The 21,820-nt window shown below is 39.3% G+C and overlaps 1 protein-coding gene across 1 annotated transcript in view; it reads left to right on the top strand.

Annotated features, from left to right (window-relative positions):
- The window catches only part of zswim5 (zinc finger, SWIM-type containing 5), a 59,979-nt gene extending 40,975 nt beyond the window's left edge, over positions 1-19,004 (top strand). Inside the window, exons 4-16 of the mRNA XM_088311501.1 lie at positions 1,450-1,598; positions 3,292-3,442; positions 3,892-4,068; positions 4,710-4,886; positions 6,184-6,330; positions 6,461-6,598; positions 8,146-8,297; positions 8,687-8,789; positions 9,566-9,701; positions 10,296-10,453; positions 10,545-10,708; positions 11,395-11,476; positions 14,512-19,004. Coding sequence (XP_088167627.1) covers positions 1,450-1,598; positions 3,292-3,442; positions 3,892-4,068; positions 4,710-4,886; positions 6,184-6,330; positions 6,461-6,598; positions 8,146-8,297; positions 8,687-8,789; positions 9,566-9,701; positions 10,296-10,453; positions 10,545-10,708; positions 11,395-11,476; positions 14,512-15,374 — 2,597 coding nt within the window. The 3' untranslated portion in view covers positions 15,375-19,004. The remainder of the gene's footprint in view (positions 1-1,449; positions 1,599-3,291; positions 3,443-3,891; positions 4,069-4,709; positions 4,887-6,183; positions 6,331-6,460; positions 6,599-8,145; positions 8,298-8,686; positions 8,790-9,565; positions 9,702-10,295; positions 10,454-10,544; positions 10,709-11,394; positions 11,477-14,511) is intronic.
- The last annotated feature ends 2,816 nt before the right edge of the window (positions 19,005-21,820 follow it).

Below are 21,820 nucleotides of genomic sequence, written 5' to 3'. Positions count from 1 at the left end.
CTCACTAAAAACAAACAACATGATTGGAATATTTTCACATTGCCTTGCGTATGCCAAGAAAGTAGCCCGGACGAAATCACTTGCACTGAAAATTGCCAAGGATATAGCGCGTTGGCCATATATAATTGCAAAAGCAGCGGTGTGTCAAATTGTTGCAAACTTTGGACCCGAGGTATGTGCGTCCAAGCAGCAAATATTTTACTGTGTTCGCCTTGACAACTCTTCACAAGAAAAGAAACAAAACTTGCACCAGATGTTAAAATGTTGAACATTTAATGTTAATGTTCACATACATGTTTTGTCAATTTTTTTTCAAGAGGAAACATTTATGATCTATATGATTTTGTTGCAAGTTGTTGCTCATATAAAGCACATTCCTGACAGGAGAAAAAAAAACATAGCAAGTATCATACTTTTGCACAACATAACTATCATTGTCTTTTTCTCAAAGAGACGAGGAAAAAACTGCATTGAAATCTGAAATTATATGTATATGGAATTCTTTCATGTTCTGCCATCCCCCCCACTCACTGCTATAAAAGTTGTAAAGAGCGCCACACGCGAATCATCCGATATGTAAGCCCACAGGGTGTCACACATTCCAGGCTCACTGCACCTGAGGCTTGCAAAGTCTACCTTTCAAATCGCTCATTTGATTACTGGACCTCTGCACCCGGTCATTCTCTGCCTCGTTTCAGAGGTGAAATGGTGAAAAATGCAACAGAAAAAGAAGAGCGGCATGTGATGTAGAGAGGAAAAGAAGCGGAATGTCAAAGAGCAAGTGAACATACATCAAGGATACGGCAAACTCAAAACACCCTACAAAACAACTATTTCCATTTTTTTTCCAATTTTGTCTCCCTCTGTTAATGTTGACATTCTCCAGCTCTCCAGTTCAGCAAAGCCACATCGTGCTTCCTGTCTGTGTTTGACAAGAGAACGGGTCAGGGAGGCTGTTGATCCATGAGCAAGGCTTTGATTGAGGAATGTTTGCTCGTTTGTGTTTCCCACAGCCAGATTGAAACGTGTGGTTTCAGTTCCTTAGCTTCTTGCTTGATCAAAGGAAACCCACTCCCCATATCGGATTATTTAGAAACACACACACATACAAACACAGAAGAAAACGGAAAACCAAAGTAAATTTGTGCCGGCACACTTCCTGCTGCAGAGATCAAAATAAATAACTGAATTCCACATTTTGTTTAGTTCAGTTTGCAGAGCAAATCCTGGATGAGTACAGGAAGTGTAATGTTTTTCTAGAGAGCCTGTTTTGGATCAATTTACCATTTTCTCAGTCTGTTCAGAAAAAAACATTTGAGTGCACTGAGAACATGACACATGCCGACAAGTGGAATCACGCAATCAGTTTTATTTATTTTTTTTCTGCATTATTTTTGTCAGTGACCTGCTGTTGAAATGTGTGCGTGGATGTGTATGTGTTTCCTTCAGGTGCCCCCGACCCAACTGCCGGCGCAAGCATTGATGATGACAACTGCTGGCATCTGGATGAAGATCAAGTCAGGGAACAAGTCAAGCAGTTTCTGTCCCAGGGAGGATACTACGGCTCTGGGAAGCAGCTCAACTCCATGTTTGCTAAGGTGCGTTTTTCGTCTGCTGGATTTGTTTTATTTTTCATCACAACTTTTTTTTCGTAAGCAGCCTGACCACACAGGAGATGTTAAAATTAAATGCCATCATATTGTATTTGATCATTGATTGGCATGCATTACTCAATGGTGAAATTGAAAGAAATCGAAAAAAATTTAAAAAAGTATTCAACGGCATACTGTTTGGTGAAATTCTTGAGTTGCAAACATTAGTTACATTTTTACAACCTTCCCATTCTGCGCTGGCTAAATCCGTAGAATTACATTCTAAACCTGTTTGCAAAATGAACACTTTTGTTTTCAGTTCATAGTGCAAACAAGCACCCACAGGCTACCAAAAATATTTGGAGATTTGTAAATGGCATTTTTAAAAGTATGACTGTGAAATAAAACCACTACGAAGACAGAAATGTATGCATACAGAATGCTGTGGTAAATTTTTGCTTTTCATTTTGAAGCTGATTCTTTAAGTTGACATTGACAAGTTTGACAAAAGATGAATTTTGTAACTTGGGACACTTTCTCCTGCTTTAGAAATCAAGTTGCCACCAAAGATTTTGAATATTAATATTTCTCATCAACTAAAGAGTGTGAATTTGAGAACATTCTCACATTTTCTGAACTACCTGTATGAATTCCTTTAAATCCTTTATGAATATTGTTATCGAACAAGTGAATCATCTCAATACTTACTGTGATTGATGAGAGTATTAATCAACAATTAATATCCTGTGATTTACGATTTCAACTGTTTCCTCTTGAGGTGTCTTCATTTTGGCTTAAACGCTTTAAAAACGTCTACTTCCTTAATTCCTAGTTAGCTCTGTATAAGCTCATAAATGTATAGCCATCGGTCTACTGTATTATTATAATTATTGTTTTGCTTGCTACAATGCTAGCTGCTCAAGTGAAGTTGCACAAAGGTGTTCTGTTAAAACATTGTTTTATTCATCTTGTGGTTTTGATACAAGAAATGTTTGAAATTGTCCCGATGAAAGTGTTTCTCGAGAATAAGATACAGCTTTCTGCTTTGCACGTTGTGAACTCAAGAAATAAAATAAACAGTTTGTTTTTAGGAAAAGAAACCAATGGGAAACCAAACACTTTTGTTATTGCTATCAGTCAATGTAAAACCCTATTGGTATGCTAATGGCAATTAGCATCGAGGTCTGGGTGTGATATTCCTTCATATAATGAATATTCATGCACAAATGCTGTAGTCACACATACAGACAAGTAATATAACAATAATCAGGTCTTCATAATCTGTGAAAAATTAGTTTTATTAATAAAGGTCAATCAGAACTTTTTTCGTATTGTAAAGGATTTCAGTAAGATAACCGAATACTGAAATAATGGCAATTTCAGCCCTATATTAAACTTCCCCGTTATTACTGTTGTAATTTTATTGCTTAATGAAACCCTTGATTCAGGTCCCTGGAATTAACCTGCAAAGAATTTCTCCTCAAAATTTTGGCCTTCAAAATAAGTCATTGATAACTAAAATTCTCATGAAAGAAAAGTTAATTCCAGCCTTGACTGTAGATTTAGCTAATTGCTTTTTCCTTTTATTTTAAGCATTCCAAAACATCAGTGAAATCGGAAGACTGCCAATTACAAAATGTGACAACACGTCTCTCTCTCTCTCTCTCTTTTTTTTTTTATTTATTTTTTTTATCTTAAGGTTCGTGAGATGCTAAGAATGCGTGACTCCAACGGCGCCCGGATGCTGACTCTGATAACAGAACAGTTTATGGCAGACCCTCGGCTGTCGCTATGGAGACAGCAAGGCACTGGCATGACGGACAAATGCAGGCAACTTTGGGATGAGCTGGGTAAGTGCAGTCAGTGAAAATGTGTCGTTATAAAGTTTCTCCCTGTTGTTTACCTGACTCCGCCTTTCTTTTCACTCATGGCGCAATGAAGCCTTCAAATCAATAAAGCCGCTCAGCTTCTGTGCAATCAATCTGAGCATTTACGAGGTCAATGAGAACACTTCCTGGGTGAACGAGGGTGATCATGACACACAGCTGAAACAGAAATAACAGCCTGTCTCCTTTGTCTCATGTTTGTCATTGATCTCATTGAATTGTTAAAGACAGACAAAAAACAACCCGCTTTGAAGATGGATGCTTAATATTAAAGAAATAGCCATGTCCTGCCAGTTGGTGCATAATTGTGTAATAGTGTTATGACCATACAATTGTGTGTATGTCTTCACCCGTCTCGTACACAATATTTTAATCACTCTGTCTTCAGTGAATTGCTGATGTGACCACCTTAGGTGCATTGTGGGTGTGTGTGGTGTTAAACCCTCACTGTAAGAGTGAGGAGAAGAGCAGTTGGCTCAAGCAGCTTAAGAAGTGGAGCGACATGGACGTATGCCCGTTGGAAGATGGCAACTATGGTAGTGAGCTCCCAAACATCACCAATGCGCTGCCGCAGAGCAACCTTGCCCAGGGTCAGTACACAAACAAACACATTCAGCACTGTATAGCCATTATTATAATTAGGGGCACACCAATAGCGCTTTTTCAGATCAACGACAAGTACTTAGATTTGAGTACACACCGATACCGAGTAATGATCATAATGCCATTATGTCTCGCAATAGTGATGAAAAAGAGTTTTATTTTAATAAAATGTTTCATTAAATGTGGACATTTCTTAAAAATGGCACAAGTTTCACTCAACTAAAACACTTTTTAACACTGCACTGACTAATGTGCCGCAGCTCAATGCCATGACTTCCTGGCGGGAGAACGGGTGGCTGAGATGGAGCTTGAGAAACTTATTTGCAGTCACTCTAATTCGATCAAGCAGACGCCACTTTTGCCACCCGAGTGGATATCATTATCCGTTTTGCAGAAGATAATTTCCTGATGTTTGTCACCCGCGTTCACCTTAAAGTATCTCCTCATAGCTCTTAACACGGAAAGCTAATGTCAAGCTGGTAAAGTGTTATCAATGTCATTGTCGCAAAGCTTTTTTATGAGTCCATAAATGAGTACAAACTCATAATTTCAGTACCGATACCAAAACTGATGTCTGTGCATCCCGTCCTCCAATATTGTAACGTTGAGTGTGTGTTTTGCTTGTAAGACTCTCTGTCCAGGCCAAGGAGGACTGTGTTTAGCCGGGCGGTCGAGGCTTGCAACCTCCACTGGCAGGGCAGCCACCTTCAGAGGATCATCAGCAGTGATTACTACATGTCTCCATCATACCAGAGAGATGAGGAGAGTCTGCTGTTTAATCCTCAGGGCCTGCCCCTCTGGCTTGGTACGTACACAGTGAAGGAAATATGCCAAACACTGACCATTTTAATCAAACGTCATAGTGTCAATAAACATGCACTGCGCATACCTTGATTTTCAGTTAATGTATTTATTCAGCCTTAAGTCATCACCAGAAGTCAAACATCATCTGTCGGCTCAGAGGGAGTGTCAGTTAATCATCAAACACAAACAATTTACTGTATTCCCACGTTAAATTACACCATCATACTGTTAAGGCTAGGTATCGTTTGAATTTGAACGATTCCAATTCCGGTTACCTTATTCTTGCACCACAGTTAAAATAACATGTGACACGGCTGGTGTTATTTGCCTGTATTGTACTATGGTACTTAACTTCTGTCTTTACCTGCATACCTATTGATGAATTGGTCTAGTGGTAAATGAAAGATGTCAAAGCAGCTCTTATTTTGGGATGAAATTATCTGTACTTGTCTACAAATGAATTTCTATTAACTTTTCACTTTTCTATTAACTTTACTATAAATTCCCCACAGGGTTATTTTAAATCATCTTAATTAATTAAATTAATTAATTTAAATTCCTGGTAATTAATATTTATTTAATTTATTAATAAATTTATTACACCATATGGAAAGTACTTTGTTAAAGCTCCAGCTGTTGTGAATAGCACTATATAAATAAATCTGTATTGTATTGTATTAACCAGTATGAATAACACATTTATGAACTAGAATTTATAAGTGTTTTTTTTTACTAGTAGAGAGCCTTATTTTTGAAAACTACATGAAAATCAATTGAGTAAGTGTACACTGTACGTGAGTATTCACTGCACAGAGCTCCAACTGTGCGGATTATCAAAAGCAGAGAAATTTTAATACAGTTCAGATTAGCAGCAGGCATTTATTAGCTGTGTAAAATGTATTTGAGTTGACCCACTGTTGAATTCTAAGATGTCTTAATGTTGGCAATCTACGTATTTTATTGTTTTACTCATATGATTATGATGCACTTTTGGCTCAGGCCGGGAGCGGTCAGGAGCCCCGAGTTTGTTAAACACGGCACTTTGTTAACTTATACATGTCATGCAACCTCCTTTGCGCAATATAATCTTATTGCATTGATGCGACTCTTCATTTAGTTAAAGTTAAGTCACTCTTTTGATCGGCTCCTTGTGTGCTTTTTTTGGGGGGGGAGGAATTCTTCTTCCAGTTGGCGGACGAGGCACCATAACAGGGAAATGGAAATTTAAAATGACGCTCTGGTGAATTTCGGTGTGTGTATTAAACATGTCTCCACTTTGCCTCTTGTCATACACACAGACCACGTACCGACAGCATGTGCTCGTGTCGATGCCCTGCGTTCCCATGGTTACTCAAGGGAAGCGTTGCGACTGGCAGTGGCCATTATCAACACGCTCCGCCTCCTACAGCAGCGCGAGATGGATATCTATAAACACCAAAAGAAAGGTAGTGCACACATAATCACCTACACATGCCCACCACTTTTTTTTACGTCTACCACTTTTTTCATGTTTTGGGACAACTTGTCGGGATAGGGGCGCATTTACTTTGCTTTTTTTTTTTTTTCCTCTCCCAGAGCTTCTTCAGAGGGGCGTGACTACCACCACTAACCTGGAGGGTTGGGTAGGACATCCTTTGGACCCCATTGGTTGTTTGTTTACAACACTCACCGAAACATGCCGACTCGATGATGACAGCACCATGGACACCGGAGGTACAATATCCTTAACAGAAACAAAATAATAGTGTAGACTTGTTCCTTGTTGGCCTGAAAAGCAGATGCATTGACAACCCGAGCTGAGGTGATCCTGCTCATCAGCAGTGACTCAACACACAAAAGAATCCTATCTTCTAATGGTTGCACCAAGAGCTGTTATGCGCCATAAACTAGCGCATGGTACAGCCTGCTCCTTAAGTCCGTATTATTTACTGTACATACTAAAGTATATACAGTAGATATAAAAGGACTGTAACACAAAAAATACACCATGACATTTTCTTTAGTTTTTATGACCTTTTTCCAGAAGTGTTCTGCACAGTATGTTTGGCGCTGCAAACACAGCACTACTCATCGCCAAACCAACAATGAAGCATTGTGGTGACAGTATCATGCTGGGCTTTTTTATTCTAACGCTGTAACCTTTATCGAAGTAGAGGGAATTATGAACATTTCCAAATATTGTCAGGAAGCAAAAAATAATCAGGCAATCTGTTAATGGCTGTGTGCAGGAAATGTCTGAGCAATTTGACAGATTTGGACTGTTTTGGCAAACAGTGGTCAAATATTGCCACATCATGATGTGCTAAACTAAAGCTATGGATTCCAAAACAAGAAGACTCAGTGCTGTAAGACAAGCCAGAGATGCTGTAACAAAGTTGTAGTTTGACAGCGTGCATATTTATGCAACTAGGTTATTGTATGTTTCCTTTTTTTTTTTTTTTTTGCTTCAACTTAAAAGTTTAATTTGTTTTTAATTTGAGTTGCACAGTTTGTAGGTCACATTAAAAAGGTAAAAAACAGTCTTTAAATTGTCTTTTTTTTTACATCACGAAAATCTGAAATTTGAAGAGGTTGCGTAAACTTTATATCTCCTTCATAAACAAAGAAAAAAAATCATGTTTTTTCCCCCCTTCATTTTTTTATTTTTTTTCATGTTAAGAGAACTATTCCATTCTAACAATACAATGTGTCCATTGTTTTTTTTTGTTTGTTTGTTTGTTTGTTTTCAACTGTGTCCCTCTGTTTTATTGTTCCTGGAAGACTACTGCTCATTTTTTCACTCCAGTCTTGTGCCTGTCCCAGTGAAAGAGTTGAACCTGTGGCCCCTTGGTCACATGCCACATTCTCTGCCCTATACACTTCTGTTAAGATTTAATCCAAGCATGTAAAACTCATGATAAATTAGAAAAACATTGGATTGAATGAACGGGCTAATTTCTTTCTCAAGCAATAGCAACACAATATTAGCTATTAGTTTCACATCATTGTCCTTTATAATTTTCGTAATAATTTGGTCGTTGCATTGGGTGTGTTGAAGAGTAGTTTTATCTACCAATCACAAGTTGCACTGTCGTTTTGAAGATTTCTTAGTTGTTGGACTTGATACTAACAAAACATGGTTAGTTGGAATGAATGTAGGGCGGGGGGCAATGGCATTTGTTTAAATCATTATTATTTTTTCTCCTTAAATTTATCACAAAAAATTGTAATGCCTTAAATGATGGTCTAATGATGTGTCTTTATTCTCCCCCATCTATAAGAGGGTGAACCCAGACGTCCTGTCTACCACCATGTGCCAATGTGGGCCAGTCATGATGGAGGCGAGTCCTACCTGACTCTTGCCTTGGAGGTGACTCTGATGGGCATGGGCCAACAAAGGATAATGCCAGAAGGTCTCTACGCTCAGGACAAGGTATGAAAGTCCTGAAGTGCACACTGTCATGTACTGCTCACCTTTTCCCATCATCTAAGCTCCCGTGTGCTACTCAAAAGATTAGTGCGAATAAGTGTCTGTGTTAAACTACTCTAGTTAGAGCACAAAACGCGGCATGCTCATGGCTTTTTGTTCTTTGAAAAAAAATGCATCCATGAAGTACAATTTTCATCCAGATGAATTCAATGTTTTGCAAATTATTCTGTGTATTTTATTAAAATAAATCACTCAAGCAATACAATATTTCCGCAAACATTTAAAATGTGATGTTTGTGGATTGCAACATTGTTTATTGATCTTGTACCGTACAGAATATTGTGCAATGTGTAACCTTTGAGTCTTGTGTGGTGTGGTGTGCCATCCTGTAGGTGTGCCGCAATGAAGAGCAAATTGTTACAAAGCTGCAAGAGCTAGAGCTGGACAACTTGCTGGTCCAAACCCTCCGGAAACAGGCTATACAGTTACTAGAAGGTACAACAATTAACAATCATTGGACGTGGACTCATGTTATAGTGTTTGTCCCGTATTGCGCATATTCTAAATGCAAATACAATCCCCTCCATACGTATTGGAACAGTGAGGCCAATTCCTTTATTTGTGCTGTTGACTGAAAACATTTGTATTTAGCATGAAAAGAGACAAGATCAACATTCCATCTTTTAATTGCAGGTATTTACATGGGGTTCAGATACAAAACTTGGTTAAAATGATTTTGAACCCACACATTTTTCATGTGTTCAAAGGTATTAGAGAAAATGAAAAATGGTGACAGTTTACTCTCAGATTCAGACATGTTGATTGTGTAAATAAAATTGACAGTAGTGTAACCAACGGTTAATGTGAAAGGTCAGCAACTGAGAGAAGAGAGGAACTCTATCCGGTGCCATTAAGCAAATATTGTCCGTAGCCTGTACGGGCAGAAGTGATTGTATCAGAATCGAGTGTTTAAAGAAGACTTTATGAACGGAAGCACAGAGGCTGCACCAGAAGATACAAACCGCTCATTTGCAATTTAGCTAAAAGTGCAGACACAGCCTAAAAATTCTGGTGCAAAGTTCTATGGACTGGTGAGTGAATGATTAACATTTTCCAAAAAGATGGAACTGCTCAAGTTTTGCTAAATTTTTTTCGTGCTTCCAAACCTACAAGCTAATTTTTCTCAATTTTAGCACTACAATAATTGTGTATGTAAAACACGTTAAAAAAATAAATAAAAAGAAGAATTCCTTTTTTTTGCATCTACGCAGCTGGTCCATTCAGCGGTCTCGGTGAGGTCATCCACAGAGAGAGTGTTCCGATGCACACATTTGCCAAGTACCTCTTTTCAGCCCTGCTGCCACATGATGCCGACCTGGCATATAAGGTGGCTCTCCGTGCCATGAGGTCAGACTTTTTAACGGCTGTGCTTGTATGCCTTATGGTCTCATTTTGCTCTATCAAATGTTAATGCACCACCTGTTGAACTGTTCGAAGACACCTTTATCTCATTGTAGTCTATGAGTGATACGTAATATACATTGTTCTCCAAGTTGAACAAAACTGCTGCTTACTATGAAATAGTAGTCGGTGAAATTTGCATAACCATGTAGGCACTGTAGATTTTTTTAGGCACACAGGTCAAAATAAACCTGTGTTATACACTTGTTCATCCTGAAATAAGGTCAATGCCACGGTCTTGAAATGCTGATATGTAATTGCACTCCAAGGCTACAATAATTGCCAGAGTGGACTGTGCCATCAATTAGCTGCAAGTGATGTCCAATGATGTCTATGCCATATTCTTTGTTAGTATTGTGCTCACAGTAAAATACATTGTATTTTGTCATAAGTGAAAATGGCTACTCTCTTTTAAGGCAAAACTCTCACCTGAAGTCATTAACATATTAGTATAAGAGTGAGCTGTACCTCCTGTATCTCGACAGGTGATATATTTTTTTTCCATTTATGAAACTGACCATGTGTTGTAATCTTCTTTAGGTTGCCAGTTCTGGAGTCATCCGCAGGCTCCGGGGATGTGGGCCACCCCCATCATGGCATTTCCATCGTTCCAAGTCGATACCCACGCTGGTTCACACTCGGTCACTTGGAGTCACAGCAGTGTGAGCTTGCTTCGACTATGCTAACTGCTGCTAAAGGTAAAGTCCTAACGGTAACTAGAACCAGTGTTTAGTTCAAATTGCTGATCTCACAATCTTACTTAACACCACATTTGCTCCTTGTCTCTAGGTGATATGTTGAGATTGCGGACAGTTCTGGAAGCGATCCAGAAAAACATCCACTCTTCTTCCTTAATCTTTAAACTAGCCCAAGATGCCTTCAAAATAGCGACGCCTGCAGACAGCCCACCTGATATAACTTTGCTCAATGTGGCCTTGGAGCTAGGACTTCAGGTAGAGGGTGCAAGTTTGTGTGTGCCTGACCCTGTGGGTGTGCATGTGCACGTGTCCTGTGTGTTTTGCACGTTTTAGAACACATCTGAAATATAACAAGAGGAGTCGAGGACACGCTGTGCTTAATCTAAGTTGTGCTTTTCAAGATGCAACAGCCAAACTGCAAACAATATTTTCAACCTGCAAAATACATACGAGAGTTCTGGCAAAATAGTCACTATGCTCTCAAAGAAGGGATCTGGCTAAAATGTGTTTTTGCTACAAAGATCCTGCATAATATGACATGATGTAATGAGGTTTGACAAAGATACATAGACAGAATGAGATCCAGATTCAACTTTGGCAATTGTGGACCTCTGCATATACATATACTGAATATGTATACAGTGCTAATAGATTATATTCAAATCCTACTCAATATGACAATTCATATAATTTATATAATCTCTCTTTCTGTATTGGCAATTAACAAAATGCACTTGTCACCATGGTGTTGAATTGGGGTGAGGGGGCGGGGGGAATATTCAAGAAACCAAAGTGAGCAGGAATGCACAACTCTTTTGATGTTGCTCGGCCATGATGGGAAAAGTCGTCACAGATGTCCAACATGCACAGTTTGAAAATTCAAAGTTATTGTTTCCTTTACACACAGTTGCATGATCATATTCTCCCTATTCATGTTGTAGGTGATGAGAATGACTCTGTCCACTCTCAACTGGAGAAGGAGAGAGATGGTCCGCTGGCTGGTAACGTGTGCCACAGAAGTCGGTATGTTGAAACTTTACTCTCCCCTTACCAGCAGCTGGCAAAAAAAAAATCTACCTTTAGTGTTCCCTCAGTATTACTTCTTATCATATGTACGTCACTTCTATCATTTTGTCTTTGTATGTAGTTAGTTAATCCATTTAGTAATGCACATTGCACACCGTGGTGTAGTCAGATAACAACAATGAGGAATTATTGATGCAAACAGTTGGTCACATTATCAATTAAGAAATACATTTTTTTATTATCATGGGAAACTCACCTAAAAGAAACCCCTAATAAGTTTGATAAAGCAAATATACGCCATATATCCCCCAAAATACCGGCGTCCTCTTTAATGCGTACCTTAGGCATAGCAAGATGAGAGAGTTTCATTTATATAAAGGGATGAGGATTTCCAATTGTTTTGGACCAAAATGACCATTCTTGAGAAAAGTGCAAATCCGGTGAGCGATTTTTGTTGTTTGGTCTAACAAGAAGGGAGAGAGAGAGAGAGAGAGAGAGAGAGTGGGTTGTTGGGAAATCGAGTGCATGTATTGTTTAAGTGATTTCATGAGTGTTCTCTTTATAAAATTAAAAAGACGGTTTCTGTTCAGGTCAAAATGAACTTGGAGTTTAGTTTTTCGGCATTTACACTTTGCTTTCATGATTTCAAAGTCATGATGTTTTTTAGTGCTCCTCCAAGGTGTTTTTGGTTGACATGAAATGGTCTTTGTTTTAATAGAAGCAACAGCATCCAGGATATTTGAGAGTTTTCAGCTGAATTCATCTAGAGGTCCAATGACACTCTCTCCATTCCCAGTTGGAGACATAGGCATGATTTTCATAAACACATTACTTGTGTTTTCATTTATATAACTTTTTTTTTTTAATAGACACAGTGGTAGCCTAAAGATTTAGGAGTGTTTGTAGCTCAAAGAACACACAGCAAAGATCTGAAACAGACAAATCTTTAACATCAACATATGAAATGTCAACACCGTTAGCGATGATGAGTTCAAGAAACTCAGAGCCTGAGGCCTCATCTACAGCAAATAAAGGCCAGTCGTCTGCTAGTTTTGCTCTTGGGAAATGTGACACCAATACAAGGGGTCTTTATTTTGAGACAAATCAACCAAAGCAAATGGGTGAACAAGAAATAATATAAAATATAAAGTAGTGTTCCAGTAAGGCAGCAAGTGCAAATTGTAATAGAAATATCACAGAACAACTCAGTCAACAAAGTAATGCTTGTGAGATTTCCACATTCAAATATGGCTTAGTGCCACTATTTGAGTAAACACTTGCTGTTCCCTGTGCATATGCTCCCATAAAGATCAGTAGCTGCATGCTGTAGGTTGCAGAAAGTGGCAAATACAAGTGAAAAACACATGCAGTAAGTTCCTTTAAAAATATGCTACAGTTTTCTCTCGCATATTTAGGGCTCGACGTCGCGATCACTTTAGTCACAAATGTGCCCCTTTTTTTTGTAACATGTGCTAGTAAAAATTTCATCCGGTTGCACAGCACAAGTGTATAATGCTCCCACCGGTACTAAAGTGGAGGCCCTCTAACTGTGTCCGTCTGTCCTGCTGCACAACTTAAGTGGGATGCACATCAAGTTAAATCCTTCCTGTATAAAGTAAATAAATATTCAAGTCTGGATGTGTACTTTGCCTCATTTACGGGCTTCTAATATATTTGGTTTATAAATGACGGAGTCTGCGCGCTTTTCGATTTTCAGTGGTACACTATTGGTACTCCTGCGGTAAAATACAATCTTTATATGGCCGGTTGCGTCTTGAACTGTTAACGCGTCGTCATCGTTGCACCACAATCATAGAATCATCCACCATCAAACATGACGGAACTGGGTGTAGTTTTGGCAATTTCGTTGCTTAAAATCATATTAAAAGTACAACAGGACGTCATGTTTTTTTAATAATTCAATAATTTGATTTGAAAAGCCATTTTTTTCAGCACAGCCATACAAATTCCATCAGACGTTGAAATTATCATACTATTCTATTCAAATCCACAACGAATTGTGGGTAATATGCCTTGGCCGAGTCCGCGTCGATGCAGGCTAAGCCGAAGTGCAGAAAAAGGGAGTGGCGCAACTGAGCCCTTTGCAGAATTGGGACACCCAAAACACTCGCACCCTCGACGGGAACGTGCTGTTGTACAAGTGTGGTTAATGGGATTGGGCAATTAAACATTCACACCAATCGCTAGATGCAAAATGCATTCAATACAGTCAGACGTTTCAAGCTCAACAGAAAAATGTCCACGTAAACGTTAATAACCACAAATATCTCAAGCTATAAAATCTAACATATAATAAGAAGAATGGTGGTGTGAAATCAGTCCATCTAGTCACTTATGTCATAATAAAGATTTCAAGAATAAGCAATAAATATTTGGGTGGCTGAAGACTTTTTGAAATGAACGTATCAATAGTGTATAAAAAAAATGTTTTTCATGTTCAATTGTTCTAAGTTGTTGTTCTTTTTTGTTGTTGAAATCACTATAATTAGTGTCTCAATAGTATTTCGTTCAACTACAACAAATTCAAAGTTGTTTAGCTGTCAGCTATTGTTTCACTGCTGTTTACTGATGTTTGAAGGTTTTGTCGCAGTATCAATATTTAAATAACTGATCTGTTTTGTCAGCCATTGCTTGCATAGCTTCAGTCACTGTCATTCTTTACATCATACAATATTACGATATGTCAGTTAAGATGACTTTCTATCAGCAAATATGATCATGCTATACCGCCCCAAAAAAGGGTGCAACCAAATCTTTTCTGGTGCACCCAACTTAGTGTAGAGCCCTGCATAGTTGCAATTTGCTATTCACAAATTCAATAATGTTTTTGTCCTCAGGCTAATGTCTGATATAAAAGTAGTGCTTTGCCACCTTCTTGTAACATCTGTAGGCAGTTATAAATCGTTACTCATCCTTCAGTTGGCAACAGTCCCTACCCCCTGCAAATAGAGGGGGAATATCATTATCACACAAATATCTTATTCCGTGGCTTGTGTCTGTGTTGGTCTCAGGTCTCCGTGCTCTGGTGAGCATTTTGCAGAGCTGGTACACGCTCTTCACGCCCACCGAAGCAACCAGTATTGTTGCGGCCACCGTCATGTCGCACAACACCATCATGCGCCTCAGCCTGGATTACCCGCAACGAGAGGAGCTGGCCAGTTGCGCGAGGACGCTAGCGCTCCAGTGCGCTATGAAGGACCCCCAGAACTGCGCCCTGTCCGCTCTGACTCTCTGCGAGAAGGACCACATCGCCTTTGAGACGGCCTACCAGATTGTGATCGACGCGGCGTCCACCGGGATGACCTACTCGCAGCTCTTCACCATCGCCAGGTACATGGAACACAGAGGCTACCCGCTGCGCTCATTTAAGTTGGCCTCCCTCGCCATGACCCACTTGAACTTGGCTTACAACCAGGACACACACCCAGCCATTAATGACGTTCTGTGGGCCTGTGCGCTCAGTCACTCTCTGGGGAAAAACGAGCTCGCCGCAATTATTCCCCTGGTGGTGAAAAGTGTGCACTGTGCCACTGTGCTGTCTGATATCCTGCGGCGATGCACCATGACGGCACCGGGGCTCGCCGGCATTCCCGGCAGAAGGAACTCTGGGAAGCTGATGTCAACGGACAAGGCGCCTCTGCGGCAACTCCTAGACGCTACGATCTCGGCGTACATCAACACCACGCACTCTCGACTCACACACATCAGTCCGCGGCACTACGGAGAGTTTATCGAGTTCCTGAGCAAAGCACGGGAAACTTTCCTGTTGGCGCAGGATGGCCACATTCAGTTTGCCCAGTTCATAGACAACCTCAAACAAATCTACAAGGGCAAGAAGAAACTCATGATGCTGGTCAGGGAACGATTCGGTTGACCCCAGACAACCCCGCTTCCTTTTAGGGATCATCCTCTTCAGGAAGTAGTTCATCTTCTATATTTCTATTTAAAATTCTTTTGAATTCCTTGTGTTTTTACTTCTTAAGTTGAGCCATTTGTTGACTAACATTTTTTGTCCAGTGTGGTGGTTTTGTTTGTTGAATGTGAACCAGGAAGTGTTCGCAGTGCATTGCTCTACTTCACTGAAAATGCTAAGATAGGGCAAACGGCTCGATATGTCAAAGATAAACAACAAAACACGACTTCTTTGCCCGCTTCCGACGAATGTTGAATTACACGGGGGGAAAAAAAGTCATAAGATTGTGAAAAGCAGAACTAGCTTTCATTTGTATGTGGCATGCGATACAAAACCAAAAGATTAGTTGAACAGGTTTCTTTGAGACTGAAGCAGCTGGGATGAAGTGGGCTTTACAAGTGGAAGAAAAAAAAATAAAGAACCCACTGAGGATGACGACACGCACAGTGTTACTATCATACCTCAACTGTATTATTTATCAGCTTTAACGTCCCTGTTGATAAATCACCTCGTTTCATTCAGGGCCTTTAAATGGAGAGGGGAAGCCACAACAACAGCGCGGTGAAAAAATTCCAAAGACTTGACCAAAACCAGTGTCGACCAACTCCCATAAATGTTCATTGCAAGCATCGGAAGTGCTGTTCTACTTTCAGATCCATGCACATACGTATCATAGTTTGAGATAACTTTGTAATATTCTTCCACTAATCTAAATGGTTTGGACTGCATGACTATTTTCGCACCCGATTTCAAGATTTTAATGTTCAGCAATATATAGTCGAGCCTCTGCGTTTTTCTTCACTAAGCCGCAAAAAACGTCTGGTATTGGGCCGGAAAGTTTGAGATATATTTGGGCCTCGTTGATATCGGCGAATGTTCCATCTGCCTGTAGCTGAAGTTCTCTTTCCATCATAAGATCTTTTGTGGGAACTTGAGAATTTCCCAACTAAACTTCCTCTTTGAAAGTAGTAAATATAGTTTGGTTGCTTGCTGACGCTTCTCAAAAAGTATCCCCCGGAAAAGGAAGGGGACTCGTTATAGTTCAACAAAATGGAAAGCATTGGGGAAAATAATTCAAAAGAACACATTCTAATATTTGTGAAAAGCCTCAAAAGAAATCTTAAACAGCACTAACAATAAAGGTGTATATGATTGGTTTCTAATACTACTTGAAATCTCAATCTGGGCCAACATTTTTGACATTCATTCAAATTCAAGGTCATTGTTGATAGTTTTAATTTGAGCTCCTGTAATTGGTTGGCATTATTGGAACTTGTGTTCATTCTGCAGCTAGAACGTTAATTACTGGTCGGACGCAACGTCATCATACAAGCACTTCACACAGATACCTCTTAAGTACGTTCCTGCCACTTTCAGCATTTACTTCATTTATTTATTGATGTTCGCTAACTTTGTGTGACGAAGAACGGCAGTCAAAAAAAGGGACATTTTCCTTGCATGTTTTTTTTTTTTAGTACATTCCATCAGAGGTGATCTTCCATGTCACCTATCCACTATTTCTTTCTTGCGTTTTTTTTTTTTAATTGAAGAAACAGAAGAATTTAAAAGAAAACAAGAGGCTAAACTTAGTTCTCAGGGACATCACTTAATGAAACAAAACAAAAAAATAGTAGCATTAAAGGGAACTCAATCCCCAGAAAATCTTTGCAATAAAATGTTCTATGCACCTTGATTTGTCTAAACATAATATTCTGATTAATATTGTTTGTGAAATATGAGTTAAGCAGTCAAATCCAACCGTTGTTAGACATCTCTGGGTACAGCCATCTTGTCACTTTCTGTTGACTAAAAATCACAGTGCTCAGCGCTCAGCTAATGACCAATCATGGCTTACATGTTTTCTGAAGCTGAGCCATGATTGGTCGTTATCAGAGCCCTGAGCAACTCTGATGTCATTTGCAGTCGACTACAAATGGCAAAATGGCCGCTCCCTGTAATGGACAAAAACGGGTGGATTTTACTGCTTAACTCATAACCCACAAATGGAAAAAAAAAGTCAGAATTCTGTGTTTCGACTAGTGGGCCCGCATAGAACATATTCTTGGAAAGCCAATTTTGGGTTGACTTCCCCTTTAAGCATTTAAAATATTGTAAATATTAAAGTGTCAATTCAGAAAATTGTAAAATTCTAATTATTTATGATAAGTATGTTGTATTTGATTTTTATTTTGTTGGAGTGGGTGGGAATGTACTTGAACTGTTTGGGATGTGGGGGATTTGACAGCATTTTTGTAAGAGCAAAGACTTTTCTCAGGTGCTCCTGTGTACATTTCTGTTTTGCTATATTTTACTGTTATTGTTTGTATTTCTTATTTCTATATGTATTTTTTTTTAGATTTGCAATGAAAAAAGGTTAAAAAAAAAAGAAAAAAAGCGGCATGTAAATTGAGGAAAATGGGCACAGATACATACTTAAACCTGACTATGCAGAACCACTTGGATGGGCTTCTAAAGATGGCCCCTTAAGTGCGCAAGATGAGACGAAGTGGATGGAACCACTATTAGAGAGGCGGGTGGGGGAAACGCAAGAAAGCCAAGGATCGGCTTGCTTTACAATTGGACAATGTACAAGTAGCTGACTTGGCTTCGTTGCAACATATGGAAGAGAGCTAAACATTTAAACTGGGAAAATGCCTTTCTGACCTATCAATGTACAAAGTATGTTTGCTTTACTTCTTTGTGGGTTTGATTCAATCAGGACTCAAAAGCCTTTAGTGTCTTCTCACGGTGCCGTCATGTGGTGGCGCTTCTACCTGCAGAAGAGAGAAAACAACACAAACGTCACAAAAAGCAACTATGAACAAATGGGTTGGCCTTTTGGATGACCTCAATTCCTTGTTTTTAATCTATGGTTTCATATCTTCTGTCAAATTGTTTGGTCACGGGCCCATCCCACAAGCCATCAGCCTTTCTTGATGTGGCCAACTTTAATAAGCATTGGTGACATTGATGCTCTGCAGTAGACTTGCTTGAACCTAATGCTGCATCATTTAGAAGATGAAAACTTGTGCTTGAAGAAAGAATCCATTAAAAGAACACATGACTGTGGCATATTCTTGCTCCGGTTGCTTGAACAGGAAGCTCCAATAAGCTGCCTTTACCGTGATTTATCTTGTCCAACCGACAGCATCGTGACTTCCTCCCTCTAGTTTTGTCTGTTTACGCTTGCAAGAGGAAGAGGAGCTTCACGTATTTTTACACAACCGTTCCTTTTTTTTTTTTTCTTTCCTAGGAGAGTACTATTTGCTGGTAGCATTCATTCACTAGTTCACCTACTGTTTGCCCATTTGTTTTCTTTTGATTTTTTTCTAACTTAAGGGAATTTTGAAAGTGTTTGTTGCCTCTTTGTGCTACTGATTATGAAAAGGTATTTCCAGTATTTGTTGCCACAGAAGTATGATAGCTTAACATCAACACTTTTTTAATTTGTATTTTTTTTTTGGTGCAAATTCTTGAGCTACTGTCTATAAAGCAAGAATTTATTACTATTTATGTATCACTACTACCATTTTATATTGATTTGTGTTGGACTCTCAGTGCTTTTCTATGAATAAAGTGTGAAACACGTTACTTTGTCTTAGACTATTACATTTACACGTGTGTGTGCAGAACGAGATTTATCGGGCCACGGGAAATGAGCTAATTTATTTCAATTATCTCAAAAGTCAAAGAAGTGATTTCTATGTGCTCTTAATCTTTCACATGCACACACACACAAACTCACTGGCCTCCACATTTTTAAAGGATAAAAAAAAAAGCATCGAACATTGCTCTGGCTTTGTTTTACCTTGTCAAACTAATCTGGTGGTAAAATAGACTGAGAATAAATAGATGATTAACTGTAACTAAATAGATCAACAGATGAATTACTCTCTACCATAAAATCAGTTTTGTTTTCAGCTTTTTATTAAGGATCAAAGCCTTTTTCTTTTACTCATTCTGATAAAGGAGGGTTAAACATGTCTTTGTCTCTACCCGACTTGATTTTTGAAATGCCTGCAATGTTGGTATTAGCTGAGCTTACATCTCTCGAATGCACTTGATACAATACAATACAATTTTATACAGCGCATTTCACAACAGCAATTAGAACACAAAAACAGATACTGTACGTGTGTTCCGGACATGCTCCATCGCAGAGGTGGTTTGAGGTTCTCCACTCAGTTCCACTTTTTTTGTAGTCCTCCACTCCACCCCAGAAAAGCATCAGCTGCGATAAATTAAAAACCCTCCGAAGCAACCAGATTAGGACTAAATGAAGCACACGGAGGCTGATGCACTTTCATCAATCTTTCTCATTTATCTCTAATCAGAATATTTTTCTTCTATTCCTCCTTCAACACCCCTTTTACGTTCATTACAGATTTCTTCACAGCCGTAAAACTAGACAATCAGACCATCAAGATGTGTAAAGTGCACACTGAGTGTGTGTGTGCGTGTGTGGAGTAAAATCATCGCAACGTGCGTGCGCAGAACTAGATTGATTGGGCCACGCTAAATGAGCAGATTTATTTCTATTATCGCAAAAGTTAGAGAAGTGATTTATTTGTGCTTTTTCTCTCTCACATTCACACAAACTCAGAAAACTCAAAAAAAAAAAAGGTGTCGAACATTGCTCTGTCAGATAGCCGTGTTGGAAACAATAAATAAAAGTATATAACTTTGTTGTAGCTTCTTCTCGTGGGTCCAACATTGTGAATGCTGAGAGACAAGCATTCATTATTAATGGAATGAAAAAGCAACAGAGTATTGTACAATTTCACACAGTTCCCATGTGTCTTCAGAAAAGATTGCTGACATTCTTCCATCAAAATACACAAAGCATTAAAAATTACAGGACTCTTAATATGCACTTTCAAGTCACAAAATAAACAATCTATTAATCTAGGGACTATTTGTGGTGTTTTCCGAGATTTGGGGTCTTTAAAGACACATTCACAGTTCACATTTGCGTCCAGAATGAAAATGAATGGAGCTTCCACAAAGCCACAACTGGCTGATTCATTCTCTATACTCCACTGAGCATGCGCCCACACAGACTAATTTACATTTTCACTTGTGAAGGCACCACTTCAACACCAAGCAGTCGAATGACACATACTATAAATTAGCGTAGTAGCATGACAGCTGGCATTGGCAAACCTAAATTGCCCACAGCATCACATAGACAACTTAGCTGAGCATACAACGACATGCTGGTTATTGAAAGCTAACGCTGGTGCTTGTGCGTAATCAAGCAGACGGACTCTGGACATCGCTTGAGAATGCCGGATCGGGGGACGACTCAGCGTGGTGGCAATTATCATGTAAATTTGCCCAATACTGACATCACAAGTCAAAAAATCTTGCTTGTGATGCATTTGCAGAAAAATGAGGAGTAATAGAGATATTCACTGGATATATAAAACACAATACAGCGAGTTGAATAAAGAGTTGGACTCAAAATGCGGTCATCAAAGACTATATTCGTAGTTTCTATTAAATTCAGAATCACACCACTTGAATTCTATCTGCTGTCACCCCGATGAGGCTGTGCTGTGACATTAACAAACAAAATCCAATACCATTTTTGGGCCCCAATACAGATTCCGTGACCACTTTCCGATACCGATATCACACAATTTGAAAAAAACAAATTTTAGAGCAGTTTTTCCTATAATTCTAAAGAACTTCATACTCACTTGGGTGTAAAATCATTCCTGGTTCATATTTTAAATCATCACTTAATAAGTATCTGAAATAACGCGTTGAATAAATGTCTATTCCCATGTTGCCCTTTATGCTGGTAAGAGTGAGACATGGGTTAGATATTCACATGAATGTGCATTTGTAAAAAAGCAAGTTGCAACATTTGGACATCGAAAATATATTCTGTGATTGTAATAGCCATGTGCAGCCTGAGGGCAGGTGGTCGCTGAGGCAAAAAGGGTCGCTAAGTCCGTTCTGTGCTCATAACAATGGTGAACTCCTGTGCTGTTTGCAGTTACTCTAATTCAGTGATTCTCAAATAGTGGGGTGCGCCCCCCCAGGGGTACATGCTTTTTTTCCGCCGTAGTACAGCTAAACGATAGTTTTGGGACAGAAATTGCGATATCAGGCAACGCAAATTTGAGATAGTCACCGCTTCGTTTTTTTGCCCCGGGTTTACGCAGTAGGTCACGCAGTACTGATTTAAAAAAAAAAAGCGTCACCCTGCCGCTCGTTAATTTCTTTCGGCGCTACTTGAATGCTCGCCGCCTAGCTATCTTGCGTCGCAGCAGTATGAGCTTTATTTGGGCTATATCAAAGTCCGTGCACAGCAGCAGCAACGAGCTGCGTGATGACAAATAAACAACCCCACTATCAAGTAGCCTTCTAAACGAGGGGGCGAACGAGGGTGCGCTAAG

Source organism: Idiotropiscis lumnitzeri, chromosome 12, assembly GCF_059441095.1.
Source record: "Idiotropiscis lumnitzeri isolate Australia: NSW breed Sydney's pygmy pipehorse chromosome 12, RoL_Ilum_1.0, whole genome shotgun sequence".
NCBI lineage: Eukaryota > Metazoa > Chordata > Actinopteri > Syngnathiformes > Syngnathidae > Idiotropiscis > Idiotropiscis lumnitzeri.
Note: the sequence above shows the minus strand (reverse complement) of the source record. Positions and strands in the feature narration are given on the sequence as shown.